Source organism: Penicillium argentinense (genome assembly GCF_028826775.1).
Source record: "Penicillium argentinense strain IBT 30761 chromosome Unknown utg000010l_segment0_segment0, whole genome shotgun sequence".
In the NCBI taxonomy this organism is placed as follows: domain Eukaryota; kingdom Fungi; phylum Ascomycota; class Eurotiomycetes; order Eurotiales; family Aspergillaceae; genus Penicillium; species Penicillium argentinense.
This window is the reverse complement of record NW_026622669.1, coordinates 3,334,076-3,351,785: the sequence shown is the minus strand read 5'-3', so window position 1 is coordinate 3,351,785 and position 17,710 is coordinate 3,334,076. Positions and strand designations below refer to the sequence as shown.

Sequence of the window (17,710 nt, the reverse complement as noted above, 5' to 3'; positions counted from 1 at the left end):
AGAGTTGGGGACAGGTTTGCCAGGGGCATATTGAAAGCTACCGAAGTTGGAGAAATGAGAAATGGAGAAAATTGGAGACGCTTTGTCAGCCCCGCACGGCTCTCACGTAGCAGACTTTCATGTTGCTGCAGTTGCTGATGATGATCTAGAGAATGTGCTTACTGCTCCCACTAATTCGAGCTTCGCTTGGACGGCTCAGCATTATGGCAATGCAAAAGCCGAAAGGCGTGGCTCGAATGCACGCCGACCTGCCTGCAGGCGGAGCGCCTAACTCCGCCAAACTCCGGACTAAAAAACATACGCAACACGCCTTCTTCCTTCCTCCTTCTATCAGTTCGGTGCTTCGCAATACTATTGTTCGATGTGACTGAGCTGTAGAGGCCCTCGCAGGTTTGGACAACATCATGTCCGACTATCCATCACCTCCTCCCGAGGGAACTTCTCTCGAAACGCCCGGTCAGAGTGACTATCATCTTCCACTCTCAGATACATCTCACTGACATTCTTCCAGCGCACTTTTTGCACTCACCCCGAGGTCAATATTTTCGTCAGCCCCAGACCATTAGCCACCGAGGCTACAAGGGAAGGTTTCCGGAAAATACCATTTGTGCCATCGATGAAGCCATCAAAGCCGGTACCCACGCTCTCGAACTCGACCTGCATCTCTCTCGTGATGGCATCGTGGTGCTGTCGCATGTGAGCCAGCCTTACACGGTCTACCTTGTGAAACCTAACCCGATTCTCGCAGGATCCGACCTTGAAAAGATGTTTCGGCGTCAATAAAAAAGTCGTGGACTGCGACTGGGAATACCTGCAATCCCTGCGCACTCTGATGGCCCCGCATGAGCCGATGCCACGCTTGGTGGATGTCTTGGAGTACCTACGACAACCCGGTCGGGAGCACATTTGGGTTTTGCTTGATATCAAGGTAAGAAGAACTGTTGTAGTTACAACTCTCTCTCCCCACCCCCGCCCTAAAAGCAAGATGGCCCCGACTTTGAACTAACGAAATAGCTCGACAATGAGCCGGTGACCGTCATGAAACACATCGCCGAGACCATCGAGTCGGTCCCCATCCCCGCTATCGGCCCCGACTGGCATCGCCGGATTGTCCTGGGCTGCTGGTCTGCACGATATCTTCCCTTGCGGGCCCAGTATCTCCCCCGGTACGCCATGACCCTGATCTGCTTTGACCTCAGCTACGCCCGACAGTTCATGCAGGTGCCCCGCATCTCCTTCAACGTCAACCAAAAGATTCTGATGGGGCCGCTTGGGAAAGGATTCCTCGAAGAAGCCCGTGCAGCGCGTCGCCGCGTGTATGTTTGGACCGTGAACGCACCCAATCTCATGCGCTGGAGCCTGCGACACGAAGTGGATGGCGTCATCACTGACGAGCCAGCGCAATACCAACAGGTCTGCAGGGAATGGCAGGAGCAACAAAAAGATGGGTCGGGCACCCCACATGATCCATCCTTAGATAGCCTGACCCTTTCTCAACGGGCTCATATTCTCCTGGCCACGCTGTTCATTCTGCTTTTCGGATGGGTTCTCAAGCGGCGGTACCTCCCTGCCGTCGAGAGGGTTCAGTTCGAGGAGCGCAAACTGACCTAGTGACAAGCTCTCTTCTGCTTTTTAACGAAGTTATGATCTCTGAATATCATTCCGGGAAGTCCTCACTATTGATTGCAGTAAACATTATGTTCATTCAAAAGCAAAACCTGTACACGCGAGGTGACATACACCGCATACCAAACACCGAGCCCGACAGAATATACACTGGAAACATGTCGGCATGACCGTGAGCCCAAATTTTGTAAACACCGGTCCAAATAAAATCACAGAGCAAAGTAAACCCATTGAATACCGGGGCGGTCAGAACGAAAAAGGTGAAAAAAGATACAGGTGAAGAGAAAGTCCAAATCCAGGATGAAGTAAAAAAGGAACAATCAACGCCAGTCGGCGACAGCCGAGTGAATGGAAGTAGGATGGAGGGTATAGCGCGGTCTATAAAGCGAATGATGAATCCAAGGCAGTCGGTGACAGGAACCTTTGGAAGCGTGGCGTAAGAAGGTGCAAGCAGAAAGAAGCATGGAGCTCGCTAGAGCCTCACGGGGTTGTAGGTATTGATTGAAGTGGAAGGGCCATAATCTCAGATCATCATGAGTTTGGTCGTTCGTCGCTCAGGGAATCGTCTGGCGCCACCCGACGGGAAGCGTGGGCCAGGACGAAGTCCGCCTTGGGAGGGTGCGGGGGAGGGTGGTGGCCGATATCCGGCCGGGGGAGGAGGATAGCCACGAGTCTGTATTTGGGAAAGGGGGGATGCGCCGACGGTGGGCCGTCGTCGACCAGGAGGCCCCGCAGGCCCCGGTAGTGGCCGGTAATATGCATTGGCAGCCCGCTGTGCGTCTCGTTCACAGTAGACTCCGCCATTCCACTCAAAATAATCTCCCTTCAGCAGAACATGGCAAGTTCTGCATTGCAGGCAATCGATATGGAATCGTCGGCGGTCCGGACGGCCACCATTGTGCGCGACAGTCTCCAAATACTCGCCTTCGATACCGTTGTGGCAAGTAGAGCAAAGGGAACCATTGCGCTCATGATAATGCTGCGCGCAGTACGGTTTGTTGTTGAGGACGTAGAAATCGGCAGTCTGGAAGGGAGACGAACACTCAAAGCATACGAAACAACCACGGTGGTATCGCCCAGTCAGTCGGCCATCGGATGACGAGATAGACTTGCCGGTAATCTCTTCGCCACATCCCTTGCATTTGCCCTTGGACCGGGTCGCTGACCGAGTCGGTGGACGAGGAATTGGGGTCGTGGCGGCTCGCTGTATGGATCGCCGAGGGGATGGAGGTTCGGATGATGGCGGCTGAGGAGATCCGGGGGTCTCTTTCTTCTCGGCGATCAAAGACAGGTTGCCTTGGTTGATTGCCGGGTCGGTGGGCGAGTCGGGGCTGAAGAAGGCCGCAGGGATCGGAGGCACTTCATCCATTTCGTTTCGTATACGGCCCGGCAGTTCCAAGATGGTTTGACGCGTACGTGGAGGCAATTCTTCCACCAGGGGTCCGAGATTCAGGGGATCGTTGGCTTTGAATTTGTTGAGGCTGGTGTCGGATGGGAGACTAGACATGGAGCTCCCACTGTTGACTTCCGATGGGGAGGATTCGGAAGATACCGAGCTCTCGGGCTTCTGCATCTGATGCTCTAGTCCGAGGGCACGCGCAAAGCTAGTGACCGACAAGGCACTGTGACTCGAGGCATCGGAGTTTTTGCGTACCGCTTCCGTCGCTGGTTCTACGGCTGCTGCGGCCGGGTGGAGACGATTCTGCGAAGGCGATGGGAAATCTTGGTCTGGGCTGGCCTTTCTTTCATCCAGGGAACGCTCCTCCGGGAGATCGTGTAGGCCGCTGCGGTTCGGGTTGGTCGGGATTCCAAAATCAAATCCACCAAACGATTCCGCTCTGTCACTCTGGTACGATGAACTGAGCGACATGTGTGAATCCTGAGAAAAGGAGGATTTGTTGGGAGTCTTGAGTGGCGCGGGTGGCAGCGGCGGCGTCTCGTCCATATACTTGTGGAAACCGCGTGAGAAGCTGTTGGCCGAGGATCTCGCCGTGGAGCTTCCATAGCGGGTACTGGCCAGCGATGTGCGGTAACTACTTTGACTGGCCATAGACTCATTGCGCTGGTGATTGGTCTCTGTCGGCTCTGGCGTCGGTGGCAGCGGGCTGGGAGGGAGCTGCACATTCTCCGGGACCAAGTCCAGTCCCAGTCCATATCGCGGGGAGGGCGTGGGCGCGGCGGAGCGCGCGGCCGCCTCAGGAGATAGTCTCGGGGTTCCCACGCGGGTTGGTGACCGGTTACCAGGCATGGGGAAGGAGAAGACCGAGTCCAGATTGAGAACCGAGTCGTCATCAGGGGATGTTTGGCGCGGCGAAGGTTGCAGCGGAGACCGAGGCGCCGAAGACACTGATAAAGGCGACGGCATATGCGATCCCACGCTGCTCGCCGGCGTGGGCATAGTGGGTTGCAGAAATGCATTGTCTGCCCGTTGTTAGTATAACATGCATCATACCCCCAGACGAACTTTATGGAGTAGCCAGGTGTCTCCTAGGTCCAACCCCGATATGGATTCAAGACATACTTGCGACAGAAGGATCGATGCGCGGGGGCACGCCTCGCCCTGGCTTTGTGGCCATGGCGGTTGTCAATCGGTCTGGATCCTCGAGCCCCGCGGAGGGGGAGGGGATGGAATCGGCGCAACGGGGGCTGCAGGCCAACGGTCAGTATATAGCCCATTGTCTATGAGGGCCTGACGGTGCGCGCAGTTGGGAACGCCCGTCACACGACTTACCGTGCTCGATGGCGGAGCAAACATGGTCGCCCATGGCCGAGATCTCGACATTGCAGCCGCAGTTGGAGCATTTGATCGTGGGCAAGAAGCCCATATCCATCGCCATTGTGTCAGAGGTCGCCCAGCGGGGTCATTGAACGCAGTGGGCTGGCAGCCCGGGCTTCATGGAGGTCGGAGAGGTTCGCAGCGATAGCGACTGCGGGGAGAGGCTGTAGATGAGTTGTTCTGGAAGGGGCAGCAGTGCAATTCAAAGTGGAGCGGGCGAGGCGTAGCGCCGGTGGGATTCGTAAGTGCGTGCATTCAGGGGTAGTCCTCCAGGTACGCGGACTGCTGCAGGTCACGGGCTCCCGCCCCCATCGCTTTCTTCCTCTCTACCTTCTCCTTTACTCTATATGTACATTACCAGGTCCCTCCTCGTCGCACATGCTGGTCAACACACTCTCTCCGACCCATTTCCCTCGACTTGATCCCTCGTTTCTGCTGAAATTCCGACCCAGGAACTCCAGACAACGTCGAGTCCACACAGATCACGGCGTGCTCTCCCGCCCCGAGCCGATCGCCCAGGGGGTGGGCCCTCAGCATCCAACCGCAGTACAGTCTGGCTGAACGCACTAGACGCGACCCAGGGTCCTCCACGGGAGACTTGACAGTCACGCTCCACCGGTGGTGCCTGGTGCATCACCCGTGCGCAGGGGCGAATCCTCTTGCGCGCAGAGGGGCCAATTCCCCCGATCTGGATCTGGATATGGTGATTGCACCGGTCGAGGTGTGCTGCGCGTAGCTTCCACATCCTGTGATTCGTTCATGTCCTGTTATTGTTCTATGTGCTGTCCTCCACATTGCTCGTCACACCCGGAAGCTTACTCCGCGTCGTCGAGAGTGGACGAGGGAGGTTCATTATTATTATTCCCTGCATCGCAGGCTGGGGGCCTGTCAGATTGTTCCCCTCTCCCGATTGTTTCTTTTTTTTTTTTTGTTGCCTCGTGGCCCGCTCCCTGCTGCCAGCGACCAGTCAGAGGAGTGATCGGGGCAAAATGAGGTTCCGAATGGCGTGCGTACCATTCAGGAGACTGACTACTGGATTCGGTAGCTCCGAAAATAGCATGGGGAGAAACCCGTCTCCCTCCACTCCCCTCGTATGTTGTAGACGTCGCGCCGCGAAGTAGATAGTGGAAGATTCTCTCATCTCCCATCATCCAACCCCGCTGCGTTCGTCCTCGCATCTCAGGGCAAACTCCAGGTTTCCCGCAATTGGCGCTGCAGCGCATGAGTCGGCCAGCCGTGCGACGAGTCTGTGCGGATCAGGACCTGAATCAGCCTCTCTTGTTCCTGCCGATCTGTGAATCGATCGCCACCTGTCAACGTTCAGCTTCCGGTCTTTTCTCAATATTCATCCAGGCGATCGTCGCTTCTCACAGATATGAATGGCCATGCACCCCACCACCATCGCCGGTGGCACGGAGTCATTAGCCAGCGCCACACCACATACGGTCCATACCCCCTTGCGGATCTGGTACTGTGGAAGGATGTGTATCAGCATCTGCCACTTCGTAACGTCGACGTCGATCCAAAGGGTCGCTCGACTCACATCAGCCTCTTGGGCAAACCGTCGGCGGAGGGGTCCTACCGTAGGAAGTCCCGGGTTGTGTACAGAGAGCAGAATCCGGGCCAGCTCGTTGTACTGATTGCCAATTGCTAATCACCGTCGATCATTAGCTCATCAACAGTCCATGGTGAAACCGCCCCGGGGATGGGGAAAAAGGCTGATGCCTGCCGCCTCGCTCGATCATCTTCTCACTTACCATGCCATGGAGAACTGAAACGGATGTCGGGAAAGCTTGCTCCAATCTCCACCTCGTCACTGCCTACGAAATAGGGGTCAAAGGATGCTGGCCGAGTATCACTCCACTGTTCGTTCTGCTTCTGCAGGTCTTCATGCACTGCCACTGAGCGGGGCCCATCGCCGAACGAGAAGAGCAGGACATCGGCGCAATGCGCAATTGCCTGGTTTGCCCACGCGCAATCACCGGCGTCGGGGCCCAGGGCCGTAAATAGCGAGTGAAGGGAGCTCAGGTCAACATCGGGGGCCTGTTGTAGACTGAGGGCATTGTAAATTTCTTGCCGAAGCCCACTCCAGTAAACCGCCTGTCGTAAGCTGGGAGTTGTCGTCGCTGAGGGTGGCGGACCCTGGATGAACGCCTTGGTCCCAAAGGAATGGCCCCGAAGATCCGACCCCGCCAGTGGGACTAGGACCGTGGTCAGCGCGGGATTCTTCATGGCTTTTGGATGGTGGAGGAGGGGTTCTAGGCCTCACCATCGAATTCCTCCAGCAGACGAAGAATCACAGTCGCCGCGAGCAGATCATCATCCATCGTGACACCGTGGTCATTCAACGAGGGAATGAGGGTCTCCAGGCAGGCCTGATAGTACTGATCCGACACATACGGGTCGAAAGTGGTGGTGCAGCTCAAGTGGCGAGCCGACAAAGCCATGATGGCGTTGAACAACGTGTCGCAATACCGGGCTCGGTATGGAATGTGAACCGCGAAATGCTGCTGCCGGTCTGTACAGTCAAACTGCAACCAATCAGATTAGAAGAACCGCAATATATATATATATGTATGTATGTATGGCAGGTAGACAGAGATGAGCTTACGAATGATGCGATGCGGTCCACAAAGTGTTGTAGAAGATAGGCCTCCTCTGGATCTCGTAAGGGCCATGTACGCCGGCCTGATCGTAGTTCACGTCTTGCGCCGGTCGGGCGGAAGGGTGGACGTTGTTTCCCATCTCGATCGCAACGATAAGCCAGCACCTCAACGTCCTCTGCTGTCCGATGCTGGGTATTCGGGGGTACAGCGATGGACTCCGGGGTCGGGTTGTGATCCATAACCGGCGAGCCTGGGTCGACCGACTCAGCTTCGACCGAGGGAAGAGCCGCCAGGTCATCCGGTTCCCCATTGCCTGATTCTAGGACAAAGTCGACTATTGACAACACCGTGGATCAGTCCATGGATTCATGTTCCTGGCGTGCGTCCCATCTCACCTCGCGGTGGCGGCCGCAACCACACCTGATTGCGCGGGAATCGAGTTCGTGGGCCTCGCCCCTTCGCCTGTCGAAATTGGGTCTTCTTTTGACCGCGCACACAGGCACGACCTGTTCGCGTGCACCGCCCGCACTGTGGCAGGATTCCGTCGCCTGGGAAGAAGCTTTAGACCGGGTCGCAGATGGGATGCAAGCGGGACAAACGAGACTCACATTTGTGGTGCAGCAGACGGCAGGGGTCACTGGAGCTCGTCAGGTTCCATCAGTGTGTGCGGTGGACTTGACTTACCAGCATTTGACCCTTGTGGCCGTCGGCATGGCGGTGGTGAAATTTCCAAGTTGTGCGGGGGTTCGCAGCTGCTGCTGCGCTTCGAGTGTTGCGGGGAGGAGTGAAAAAGTGTGGAGAACGTTGGAACGGCCGGAGTAACCTCTCTCTTCCCTCTTCGCATCCACCGATGTTCGCATACCATAGTATGCAAGTGGTTGGCCTAAATCACAGGCTACATGCTTCTATTCCAATATGAACTGACGAAGAAAGACATGTCATGGTATAGTGACCACCGCTCGGCTCCAATTACTATATATATCTTCTACTCCTCACATCGTCCTCGCATACTGGCACAATGCATTCATGAGACCGCAGCAATTACATATGATAGTTCAATGTCTTAGATACCTTTTCTACACTTTCAGCACAATCGCCAGAATGACCAGCTCAAACAGATTCCTTCAAATGACTTCGGTCCTCCGGGCCCAACTCCCCAGTTGATCGGGGCAGACGTTGTGCCACCCACACCGTGTCCCAAATGCTGCGAGACCCGATAAAGATCTGATCCACTTCTTCCAGGCTTCGCCCACCCGTTTCGGGAAACAAAAAATACACGACGAGCAGGATGAGAGCATTTAGCCCAGCGAAAATGATAAAGAAACGCCATTCAATGGCGTGGATGGCCACCGGGGTGACTTCGGCAATGAGAACGCAAAAGGCCCAGAAGGTCCCAATGCCAATGCCATTGATGGTGGCACGCAGGTGTAGCGGGGCAATCTCAGTTGCATAGAGGAAGGGCACCCCGGCAAAGCCGATTATGAAGACCAAATGATACAGAAAGATGAAGACAACAGCGCCATGCATCGCCATAGGGTTGTCTCTCTGGGAGCCTAGAGCGGCAACCAAAGCCATGCAGATGGCGTTCCCAGCTGCGCTTCCCAAAAGCAAGCCTCGCCGGCCCAAGCCTTCGATAGTGAAGACACAGATCGTACCGCCGATGAGGCTGACCAACTGATAGATGGCAGCAAGGATTCGCGACTTAACCGAGTCGAGATGCAGGTACGTTTCGAAGATGGTGTTCGCTGGGGGATCATGTTAGACCAGACGGGGAGAGAGCATTAGACCATCGGCCCGGGCACATACTGTAGAACGTGATTGCATTGAAGCCCGTGAGTTGCAGGAACATCATGATTGCCATCACCAAGAGGGTGCGATGGAGCACTCGCTGCGGTCCCATCCGAAAGATCTGTCCAAGGGACCCATCGCCCGCGAGCCTAAGTGACGATTGCACCTCTTGGATCTCGCCCTCAATTTTCCCATTGCCGATGCTCATACCATCCAGAGCTGTCAGGATTTCACGAGCTTCCGCGATGCGATCCTTGCGAATCAACCACCGAGGAGACTCTGGTAAGAAATAGATGAACCCCAGAATAATCAGTGACAGCAACACAGGGACCGCGGCCGGAAAGCGCCAGCCCACACTTCCAGGTGCGAAGGACATACCAAAGTCCACGAAGAGAGCGATCGTGGCCCCCAGGCCCGCAAACAACCCCGAGCTCGACACGTTCATTCCGCGTCTTTCGGTCGATGAAAGTTCGGACAGCCAGACAGGCGCGGTGGCCATCAAGCCACCGGTGCCCAGGCCGAGGATGAGGCGAGACACAATGAGGTGTGCGAACGCGAACGCGCTCGTGGTCAAGATGGCCCCGATCAGTTGAATCACCGAAGCGATCATGATCACTCGACGACGACCGAACAAATCGCCTAAGCCAATGCAGCTGATAGCACCGAAAAGACCACCTACCGCGTAGAGGGCCACCACGGTACCTTGAATGGTCGAAGTGCGACTCTTTTCTTGCGGTGTAGCGTCGACCACGCTGATTTCTGGGAATTGATCTTCAAAAGCCTGTAGTGTCAAAACCCCTCCAAGCAGGGATTGATTGTAGCCCAGAGACACAATTGAGGGCATCATCACGCCGAACAAAGCCACCAAATTGAGGCGGTTGCCTCGAAGACCCAGGAATTTGGTCATAGCCGGCAGACAGGGAGGATAGGAACGAGATGCAGTCGCTCGACATCCGACTTGGTTGTGCAAATCGCTTTTAAAACACAATTTGATTGCAGTGACAATTTTAGAATCGATTCAGGCTCATCCCTTCATCGAGGTAAGTTTTCAGGGATTCACCTCCCCTGGGGTTTCCGCATTCCATTCCGCCATGTCTGAGTCTGCATGTAGATCCCAACACGAGCTTTGCTTTCGCGTTATCCCAGTTTTAATCGCAGAACACGAGTGATAAAGGTTTATTGCGTCTAGTTTGAGAGATTGAAATAGAAGAATCAAGAAACCGATCCGTCAGAGCCCAAAAGGCGTCGTACTTGCACAAGCCCTTGACAACCGTCCGACGGAAGAAAGGGGCGTGTCCTCTTAACCGAGTCTTCCGGAATTGTGTAAAGGCAAGGTCTCTTCTAGGCATTCTCATCCTTTGATTCATTTGGATATGCCCCGCCTCACCTTTTCCGAGCGATGAAACGCTGGGTGGATCACCCGCGGAAGGCGTGCATACATTACCCGGCAAGCTCGGCACTTCCAGAAGGTGCGATATCAACCCACTATTTTGTCCTTCTTCTTTGGTGGCCTTAATTTTTTCCAAGTTATGGTAAAATTCAAGGAACTTAGACTTGTGACATCATGCCTTCCACGCGAGTCGAAATTGAAAACAATGTCTTCCTTACAGTGAAACCTGAAACATGCGCTCCAGAAGAAGTCAATATGCCAAGAAGGGTAGCGAAGTAGTATATACTTGGACAATTGAACGCCGCTCACAGGTGCTACTTCATCGAAAGATAAACACACTAAGATAGGCCTATGGAGCCTCTCTACTCTACATATAATACAGAAAAATGGCATTAACCGAGGGCAATTGTTTTGCCGGGGATTATATTGGACTGTAATCTTGATCCCTTCTGGTCATGACAGCCTAGTTCTTGAGCCGCTGAGCCGCTTCATCGATAATGCACCAATGCTAGACGCCATCTCCCACCTCATAGAACTTGTTCCATCGCTATAGCCGGTATTAGTAAAGTTGGAGTTAATCTATCCGAGAGAAGTGATACGTACTGTATCATACGGCTTTGATGCATCGACAAATCTCAAGTCAGTAGCCAGACGAATGACCCGGTCAGGGTCATTGTTGATGGTGGAAGCATGGATCTGAATGAGAGACATCAGCATACCAGATCCGGGCTGTGCAAAGGGGCTCCTGCGTCATACAGTATGTGGCTGGTGCAGAACGACATCCCCAGCTTCGTACTCAGCCACCAGCCAGGCGCGCTGGTTTTCTTGAGAAAATGCAAGCGGTTTTTCCGACAATAAGCCGGTGGCCATCATGTTATTGTTGAAGGCGTCCTTGGCTTCCTGCTCACTCAACCCAGCGGCCTTGGCTTTGAGGGTGAAATCATTTTCAATCTGTTGACCCAGCGAGTCGCCTATGGTTTCATCATCAACATCCGTTCATCTTCGGGTTCGAGCTGGGAACACCGACCGTCTTGCAGGTAGATCAGCCCCCCGCCAATCAGCTTGATATCACCGATGGGCACCCACGCGGTCACGCTCGTCGGTTCCCCGTGACGCAGGAAGATCTGGTCGTAGTGGACACCGATGGGTTTCGTCCCGGGGATATTGTTCCTCAGCAGCGAGCGCCGGAGACCCAATGAGTTCGAATCCCATCCAGTGAATCGAGCAATAAAGCTGGTCAGTGCCGGATGACGGCAAAAGTCCTCTGCATACCAGTCGCGGTAGTGGGCATCGATAGCCAAATCGACAAACTGCGCGGCGTTCTTCCCCCCGGTCGTCCATTTTTACCGGCACCTCCAGCCCCGATGCCCGGGAAATCCTCAGGAGACTTGAGAGGGTTGAAGATCCCCTCCACGGGCCGGGTGCCTTCTTCGAGGACTCCAGTCGGTTGCAACATGGCGAAGTATTCGTGCCGCGCCTTCAATACATCGTCGTGTGGGATTAATCCTTTCAAAAACAGATAGCCATCCTCTTCATACCGACGGCGCAGCTGGGCGAGAGGCTCATCCGGTCGCGATGGCTGCAAGGAGTTGACCTTTCCCAGTGGCCCATCATTGACGGCCAGTAGACCTGGCTGACATTCAGTGCGTGACCGCATGATTAGATCGGCCCCGGACCATCCGTGCTTGATGCGAAATTGAAGCTGCTCGTCATGCCGTACTATGGCATTTATACTCGTCATGCTCGAGCCAAATGATAACGGAGGTCCAATGAAATCTGCAGCAGACAACACCAGACATTCCTCTCACCTATCGCGGCACTTGCTCGGCCCAAATCGCTTCGGAAGGATCCCACTGTCGTGAGGAGTGGGGGAAAGTGAAGAAATGTCTTGGTGACGAAGCGCGCGGTGCTTGCCGTTTCCAGCCACGCCGGGGTAGTGATCGCCCGCGGGGCCCCAACTTGACCCAACTTCCCCCCGGGTTCCCCACGCAACAGGCAATTCCTGCCGCGCTCCTCACTTCGCTTGACAGCAGACCTCGGAGCGATGCCGTGTTGACATCTGGGAATGGATGACCCCAGACATCCCCCCCCGACTCCACGAGACGCGAACTGGCCGGGAATCGGGACTCGGACACCTCCTCGGCAGACTATATAACATGTCGCCCAGATATCAGCTGGTGGGCAGTCCCGTCCAAACGCCAGCCATGTTCTCCATCAGGCAGACCAAGCTCATTCGACCGCCACCGGGCATCGATCCGCTCCAGCCCCGGCCAGGGAGTACGTACTATCTCTACGCGGTCACGGCATTTGTCTCGTTGGGCGCATTCTTGTTCGGATATGACCAGGGTGTCATGGGGGTCATCGTCGCAGACCAGAGATGGATTGATCTGATGCAGCCCGCAAACTCCTGTAAGCAGCCTCGCACGGGTTGTCAGAGGGTTTTACCACTGACCAGTAACAAGGGGTGACAGGGACAGTGGTGTCGCTGTATGATGTCGGGTGCTTCATTGGGGCCATGTCTCTTGGGTACTTGGCTGACCCAATCGGTCGGGAGCGCACCCTGGCCATCGCGTGTGTAGTTTTCATAGTGGGTGCCGTGCTCCAGGCGGCGTCATACACCATCACCCAGATTGTATGTCTTCTCGACTACGGCCAAGCGTCGGGGACCTTGTGCTAATGAGGTTTTTAGACGATTGGCCGTGTGATTCTAGGCTACGGAGTCGGAGCGTGCGCGGGGGGTGTTCCACTCTATGTGGCCGAGCTGTCCCCGCCCGCCATTCGTGGCCGTATTGTTGCCATCGAACAGATGATCCTCTGTCTCGGAGAACTGGTTGCCTTCTGGTTGAACTATGGTTTCAGCTTCCTTGAGATAGACGGTTGGTGGCGCATTCCGCTCGCGATCCAGATCTTGCCCGCGTTGGTCCTCGCCGTTGGCTGCTGGTTCTGGGTCCCTCCTAGTCCACGTTGGCTCGCCAGCCAGGATCGCCATGAATGCGCGCGCGAGGTTCTCGTTCGCCTTCATGGGACAGAGGCCGCCGAAATTGAAATGCAAGAAATCATGGGCTCGATTGAATTTGAGCACTCCGTCAGTGAAGCTTCCTGGAAAGACATGTTTACCATGCCGGTGTTGCGTGTGACACTGCTAGGGATGAGTGTCCAATTTCTGCAGCAGATTACGGGTACTAACTCCATTCTCTATTACACGGTACGCATTCATACGGAAACTGCACATGAAACGAACAGACGAGCTAACAGGCGGAAACAAGCCTTCCCTCTTCGAACGCGGAGGCATCACAAACCCCCGTACAGCTAATCTTGCGACTGGCGGCGTCGGCGTCGTCCTTTTCGTTTTCTCGTGGGTTCCCATCTTCTTCTTTGATCGACTAGGACGAAAGACCTGGCTACAGATCGGAACCGTCGGCATGATGGGAGCCATGATCGGCATTACAGTGCTACAATGGCATGCCGAGCACAACCCGGGCGATCCTGCTAACTACACCATCATCATGTTCCCTTATCTCTTCTACGTCTTCTTCAACATCAGCTGGGGCGTCGGATCATGGACATATGCGGCCGAGATCTTCCCTGTTTCCATGCGCGCCAAGGGAAATGCCCTGACTACCGCCTCTTTATGGGCCGCGTGCTACATTGTTGCCCAGGCAAGCCCCCCAATTGCTGATGCTATCGGCTGGGGCCTGTACATCATTTACACGGGAATCTGTGCTTTTGCTTTCTTCTTTGTTCGATACTGCCTAGGTATGTGCGATCTCAACTTCGATGGGCGGGGAAAGTCACTAATACGGTGCCAGTGGAAACCCGGGGACGAACTCTCGAAGAAATGTCCCGCCTTTTTGGTATCGAAAGCCGCCTTGCGGACCGCAGCGGTGTGAAATTACCGGCAGAGGAGCATGTCGACGATGTCGGTGCATCTACCTCGGGCTTCTAATGGCTATAGATGTAAGCGCTCGAGGGTGTGGGGACGCAGCGATGTACTCCCTATGTATTTGTTTTTATGTTCCTACGAACGAGTAAGATCATTGGGGTTTCGTAGAGCGAGTGAATTTGATATCCCGTCTTTGTGTCAGAACTACAAACGCACAGACGTATGGGAGGAGATTAATCCCCGAGGAGGCGGCCGAGAAGACATTGCGCTCAAGGGTAAGTGGTGCACCATTGCTTAGCATTCCCGAGACGGCAGTTGTTGGTGGAGAGCGCTGCAAAGATTGCGCAGGTGTCGATCAGGGCCAGTGGGGCGGCGGGGTGAGGCTGCAGATGATCTTGACATTGCGATGACGAGTAAATTGTCCCAGCATTTGAGCAGAATGAAGTTTACAGTACTACTAGGCCTTGTCCATGACCAATGGTCCGACGGTGTTGAAGATTCATCCCATATGCCCCAGTCAGGCTCAGTGACCGCACCGCCAAGCAAAGTACGGCCTCGGTACTTCAAGGTACTCTCGTCTTCCCCCCATGCCCTATATCAATGATAGAGAAAGTCCGATAAGAGATTTGTCCTCTGAATACATAGCAATGGTCTAATATTGTGCGCGCACAACAGTACCTACACCTATCACCATAGGCGACTGCGAGATGGCGGTTCACCGAGACAACCGAGCTTCAGGCAATCCCGAAGCTTGGCGTCGAATGCGGGCCGAGTATTTTCGCGGCTCGCCAGAATCAGCGGTGGCTGGTGAAAAGTGTCGCCGCAGGGATCTACGAAATCACCCGCCATTAAAAGCAGTCCCGATGAGTTCCGACCAGCATCTGGACTGCTTCGCACCGGGTTCTCTGCAGTGGTCGGGTGTAGCGGTGTGCAGTGTGCAGCCTGCGGCCTGCGGTCTGCGCGGTCCACATGTCAGGGGTCGACCGCCCCGCCGAGCACGGTTCACGAGGGGGAGGGGCGATCCATGGTGCTGCGATCAACGACTCTCGTGCGGTCCAGAAGTCGCGGGAGGGTCGATGCCGGTCTGCCCTGCTCTAGAGACACTCCCAGAGACTATCGCCGAGGAATTGGCCGTGGTCATGTCGGTGCGGGTAGAAAAGGAGGCCATGTATTAGGCGAGGCCCCGGAAGCGGAGGGTTCCACGCAATCTGGAGTTTGGGGAATTGCGCATCCATTGGCCCACCCAAGGCACCTTCGTTCGACACTCGATGGTCTTCCGACTGCGATATCCACTTTGGCGCCGGTTTTCTGCGTGCGGGTGCGTTGAATGGTTCAGGCACCGGATGTCCGTCGCCCGGGCCCAACATTCAGCGTAAATGCTCTAGCGAGAACGGGGCGTGATGGTGGATGATTGGCGAAAGTCAAACGTAAGGGCCACAGTCACAAAGTGAAATCCATGCCTGAAGAACCAAAAAAAAAAGGGAAAAGGGGGAGAAGCGTAGCCGGCTAGCGGATAGGGAAGAGGTAGGGGAGGGACAGAATGTCCCGGGGCCCGGCGGAGCTCACGTGGGCGAAGACAACTGAGTTATTTAACACTGCGGCTCCCTCGCGGCTTCCTCTTTCTCTCTTCTCCATCTCTCTGCATTTCTCTCCTCCTTCCCAGCCTTTTCGGTTCGTATAAGCCTTGTCAGTAGGTTCGATCACTCTCCTCGAGACGTGATCACATACAACCGTCACCATTTTCTCCACACATCTTAACTCGTGAGTCCGCATGCTACCATAACGGGTACCATGGACGCTGTGGCACCATTGTATCCTCCCATCCTTTGCTTGAGAGTCCTGGCTAATGCATCCTGCTAGGCGGCACCACCCGTTCAACGGTCGACGCACTTCCAGCCGTGGAGGGGCACCAGACCGTGCGTTATATTTCCAATAAACGCACGTCAAACCATTCGATTTCAACCCTCACCTCCGCAATGGCTCCCCACGCTAGCTCGGACGCCAACGGCACCTTGAACGGGTCGGTTCGCCAAGAATCTGCGCCTCTTTTCACCGTCCAGTCTCCCAATGTGGAGTATACCGCCGACGAGATTAAGAGCCGCTATGCCTATCAGACAACCGAAGTGACCCGCACCACGGACAACAAACTGGTGGCTACCCCCAAGGCCACCAACTACCACTTCAAGGTCGACCGCAAGGTCGGCAAGGTCGGTATGATGCTCGTCGGCTGGGGTGGAAATAACGGTTCCACCGTCACCGCCGGTATCCTTGCCAACCGCCGCAACCTCTCCTGGGAGACTCGCGAGGGTCAGCAGGCCGCCAACTACTACGGCTCGATCGTCATGAGCTCCACCGTCAAGCTGGGCACGGACGCAAAGACCGCCGAGGAGATCAACATCCCCTTCCGCGATCTGCTGCCTATGGTTCACCCGAACGATCTGGCCATTGGTGGTTGGGACATCAGCTCCATGGACCTGGCCGCGTCGATGGACCGTGCTCAGGTTTTGGAGCCGGCTCTCAAGGCCCATGTCCGCAAGGAGATGGCTGAGATGAAGCCCTTGCCCAGTATCTACTACCCCGATTTCATCGCCTCCAACCAGGAGGATCGTGCCGACAATGTCATCGAGGGTACCAAGGCCTGCTGGGCCCACGTGGAGCGAATCCAGCAGGACATCCGGTACGTCACGCCCTTTGGAGTCAGTGGTGGGTGCGGTCCGTGCTAATGCTATTCCAGCGATTTCAAGGCTCAAAATGGCCTGGACAAGGTCATTGTCATGTGGACTGCCAACACCGAGCGGTACGCCGACATTGTGCCTGGCGTCAATGACACCGCTGAGAACTTGATCAACGCGATCAAGAGCGGCCACGCGGAAGTGTCCCCGTCCACTGTGTTTGCCGTGGCCTCGATCCTGGACAATGTCCCGTTCATCAACGGATCGCCCCAGAACACTTTTGTTCCCGGTGCTATCCAGCTGGCGGAGCAGCACAAGGCTTTCATTGGCGGTGACGACTTCAAGTCTGGCCAGACCAAGATGAAGTCGGCCCTGGTGGACTTCTTGATCAACGCCGGTATCAAGCTCACCTCCATTGCCAGCTACAATCACCTGGGTAACAACGACGGCAAGAACCTGAGCTCGCAGAAGCAGTTCCGCTCCAAGGAGATTTCCAAGTCCAACGTTGTCGATGACATGGTTGCTGCGAACAGCATCCTCTACAAGAAGGATGAGCACCCCGACCACACCGTCGTCATCAAGTACATGCCGGCCGTGGGTGATAACAAGCGTGCCCTGGACGAGTATTACGCCGAGATCTTCATGGGTGGTCATCAGACCATCAGCTTGTTCAACATCTGCGAGGATTCCTTGCTGGCATCGCCCCTCATCATTGACCTGGTCATTCTCGCCGAGATGATGACCCGCGTCAGCTGGAAGGAGGACAGCGAGGGCTCGGAGTACAAGGGCTTCCACAGCGTGCTCAGCGTGCTCAGCTACATGCTCAAGGCCCCTCTGACTCCCCCGGGTACCCCCGTGGTCAACGCCCTGGGCAAGCAGCGATCGGCTCTGATCAACATCTTCCGTGCTTGCGTTGGTCTCCAGCCCGAGTCAGAGATGACTCTCGAGCACAAGCTGCTGTAGAATGAC

General features: G+C 55.4%; 7 protein-coding genes across 7 annotated transcripts; 3 read left to right on the top strand and 4 right to left on the bottom strand.

The window, feature by feature from the left end:
* Window positions 1-378: 378 nt before the first annotated feature.
* N7532_010933 (glycerophosphodiester phosphodiesterase) lies at window positions 379-1,611 on the top strand (the record flags this gene model as incomplete). Its single annotated transcript, XM_056623424.1, has 3 exons — window positions 379-696; window positions 749-928; window positions 1,015-1,611. Coding segments are annotated over 3 exons (1,095 nt in total), but the record flags the coding sequence as incomplete, so codon positions are not given.
* A 538-nt stretch (window positions 1,612-2,149) lies between these two features.
* N7532_010932 (LIM domain-containing protein) lies at window positions 2,150-4,463 on the bottom strand (the record flags this gene model as incomplete). The annotated part of the gene is made up of 3 exons (XM_056623423.1): window positions 2,150-4,047; window positions 4,148-4,272; window positions 4,351-4,463. 3 exons carry the CDS (start codon window positions 4,461-4,463, stop codon window positions 2,150-2,152), a joined length of 2,136 nt encoding a protein of 711 aa, XP_056470839.1.
* A 1,118-nt stretch (window positions 4,464-5,581) lies between these two features.
* On the bottom strand, window positions 5,582-7,721 carry N7532_010931 (Zn(II)2Cys6 transcription factor domain-containing protein; the record flags this gene model as incomplete). Its single annotated transcript, XM_056623422.1, has 9 exons — window positions 5,582-5,712; window positions 5,774-5,873; window positions 5,946-6,052; window positions 6,160-6,603; window positions 6,672-6,933; window positions 7,014-7,342; window positions 7,404-7,556; window positions 7,617-7,645; window positions 7,693-7,721. The coding sequence occupies 9 exons, from the start codon at window positions 7,719-7,721 to the stop codon at window positions 5,582-5,584; spliced, it is 1,584 nt and encodes a 527-aa protein (XP_056470838.1).
* A 363-nt stretch (window positions 7,722-8,084) lies between these two features.
* Window positions 8,085-9,703, bottom strand: N7532_010930 (sugar transporter; the record flags this gene model as incomplete). Its single annotated transcript, XM_056623421.1, has 2 exons — window positions 8,085-8,117; window positions 8,963-9,703. The coding sequence occupies 2 exons, from the start codon at window positions 9,701-9,703 to the stop codon at window positions 8,085-8,087; spliced, it is 774 nt and encodes a 257-aa protein (XP_056470837.1).
* Window positions 9,704-10,694: 991 nt separating this feature from the next.
* On the bottom strand, window positions 10,695-11,843 carry N7532_010929 (phytanoyl-CoA dioxygenase family protein; the record flags this gene model as incomplete). Its single annotated transcript, XM_056623420.1, has 5 exons — window positions 10,695-10,733; window positions 10,790-10,882; window positions 10,943-11,157; window positions 11,214-11,450; window positions 11,534-11,843. The coding sequence occupies 5 exons, from the start codon at window positions 11,841-11,843 to the stop codon at window positions 10,695-10,697; spliced, it is 894 nt and encodes a 297-aa protein (XP_056470836.1).
* A 547-nt stretch (window positions 11,844-12,390) lies between these two features.
* Window positions 12,391-14,132, top strand: N7532_010928 (sugar porter family MFS transporter; the record flags this gene model as incomplete). Its single annotated transcript, XM_056623419.1, has 5 exons — window positions 12,391-12,595; window positions 12,649-12,818; window positions 12,876-13,391; window positions 13,453-13,942; window positions 13,996-14,132. 5 exons carry the CDS (start codon window positions 12,391-12,393, stop codon window positions 14,130-14,132), a joined length of 1,518 nt encoding a protein of 505 aa, XP_056470835.1.
* A 1,913-nt stretch (window positions 14,133-16,045) lies between these two features.
* On the top strand, window positions 16,046-17,704 carry N7532_010927 (inositol-3-phosphate synthase INO1; the record flags this gene model as incomplete). The annotated part of the gene is made up of 2 exons (XM_056623418.1): window positions 16,046-16,746; window positions 16,804-17,704. 2 exons carry the CDS (start codon window positions 16,046-16,048, stop codon window positions 17,702-17,704), a joined length of 1,602 nt encoding a protein of 533 aa, XP_056470834.1.
* Between the last annotated feature and the right edge of the window lie 6 nt (window positions 17,705-17,710).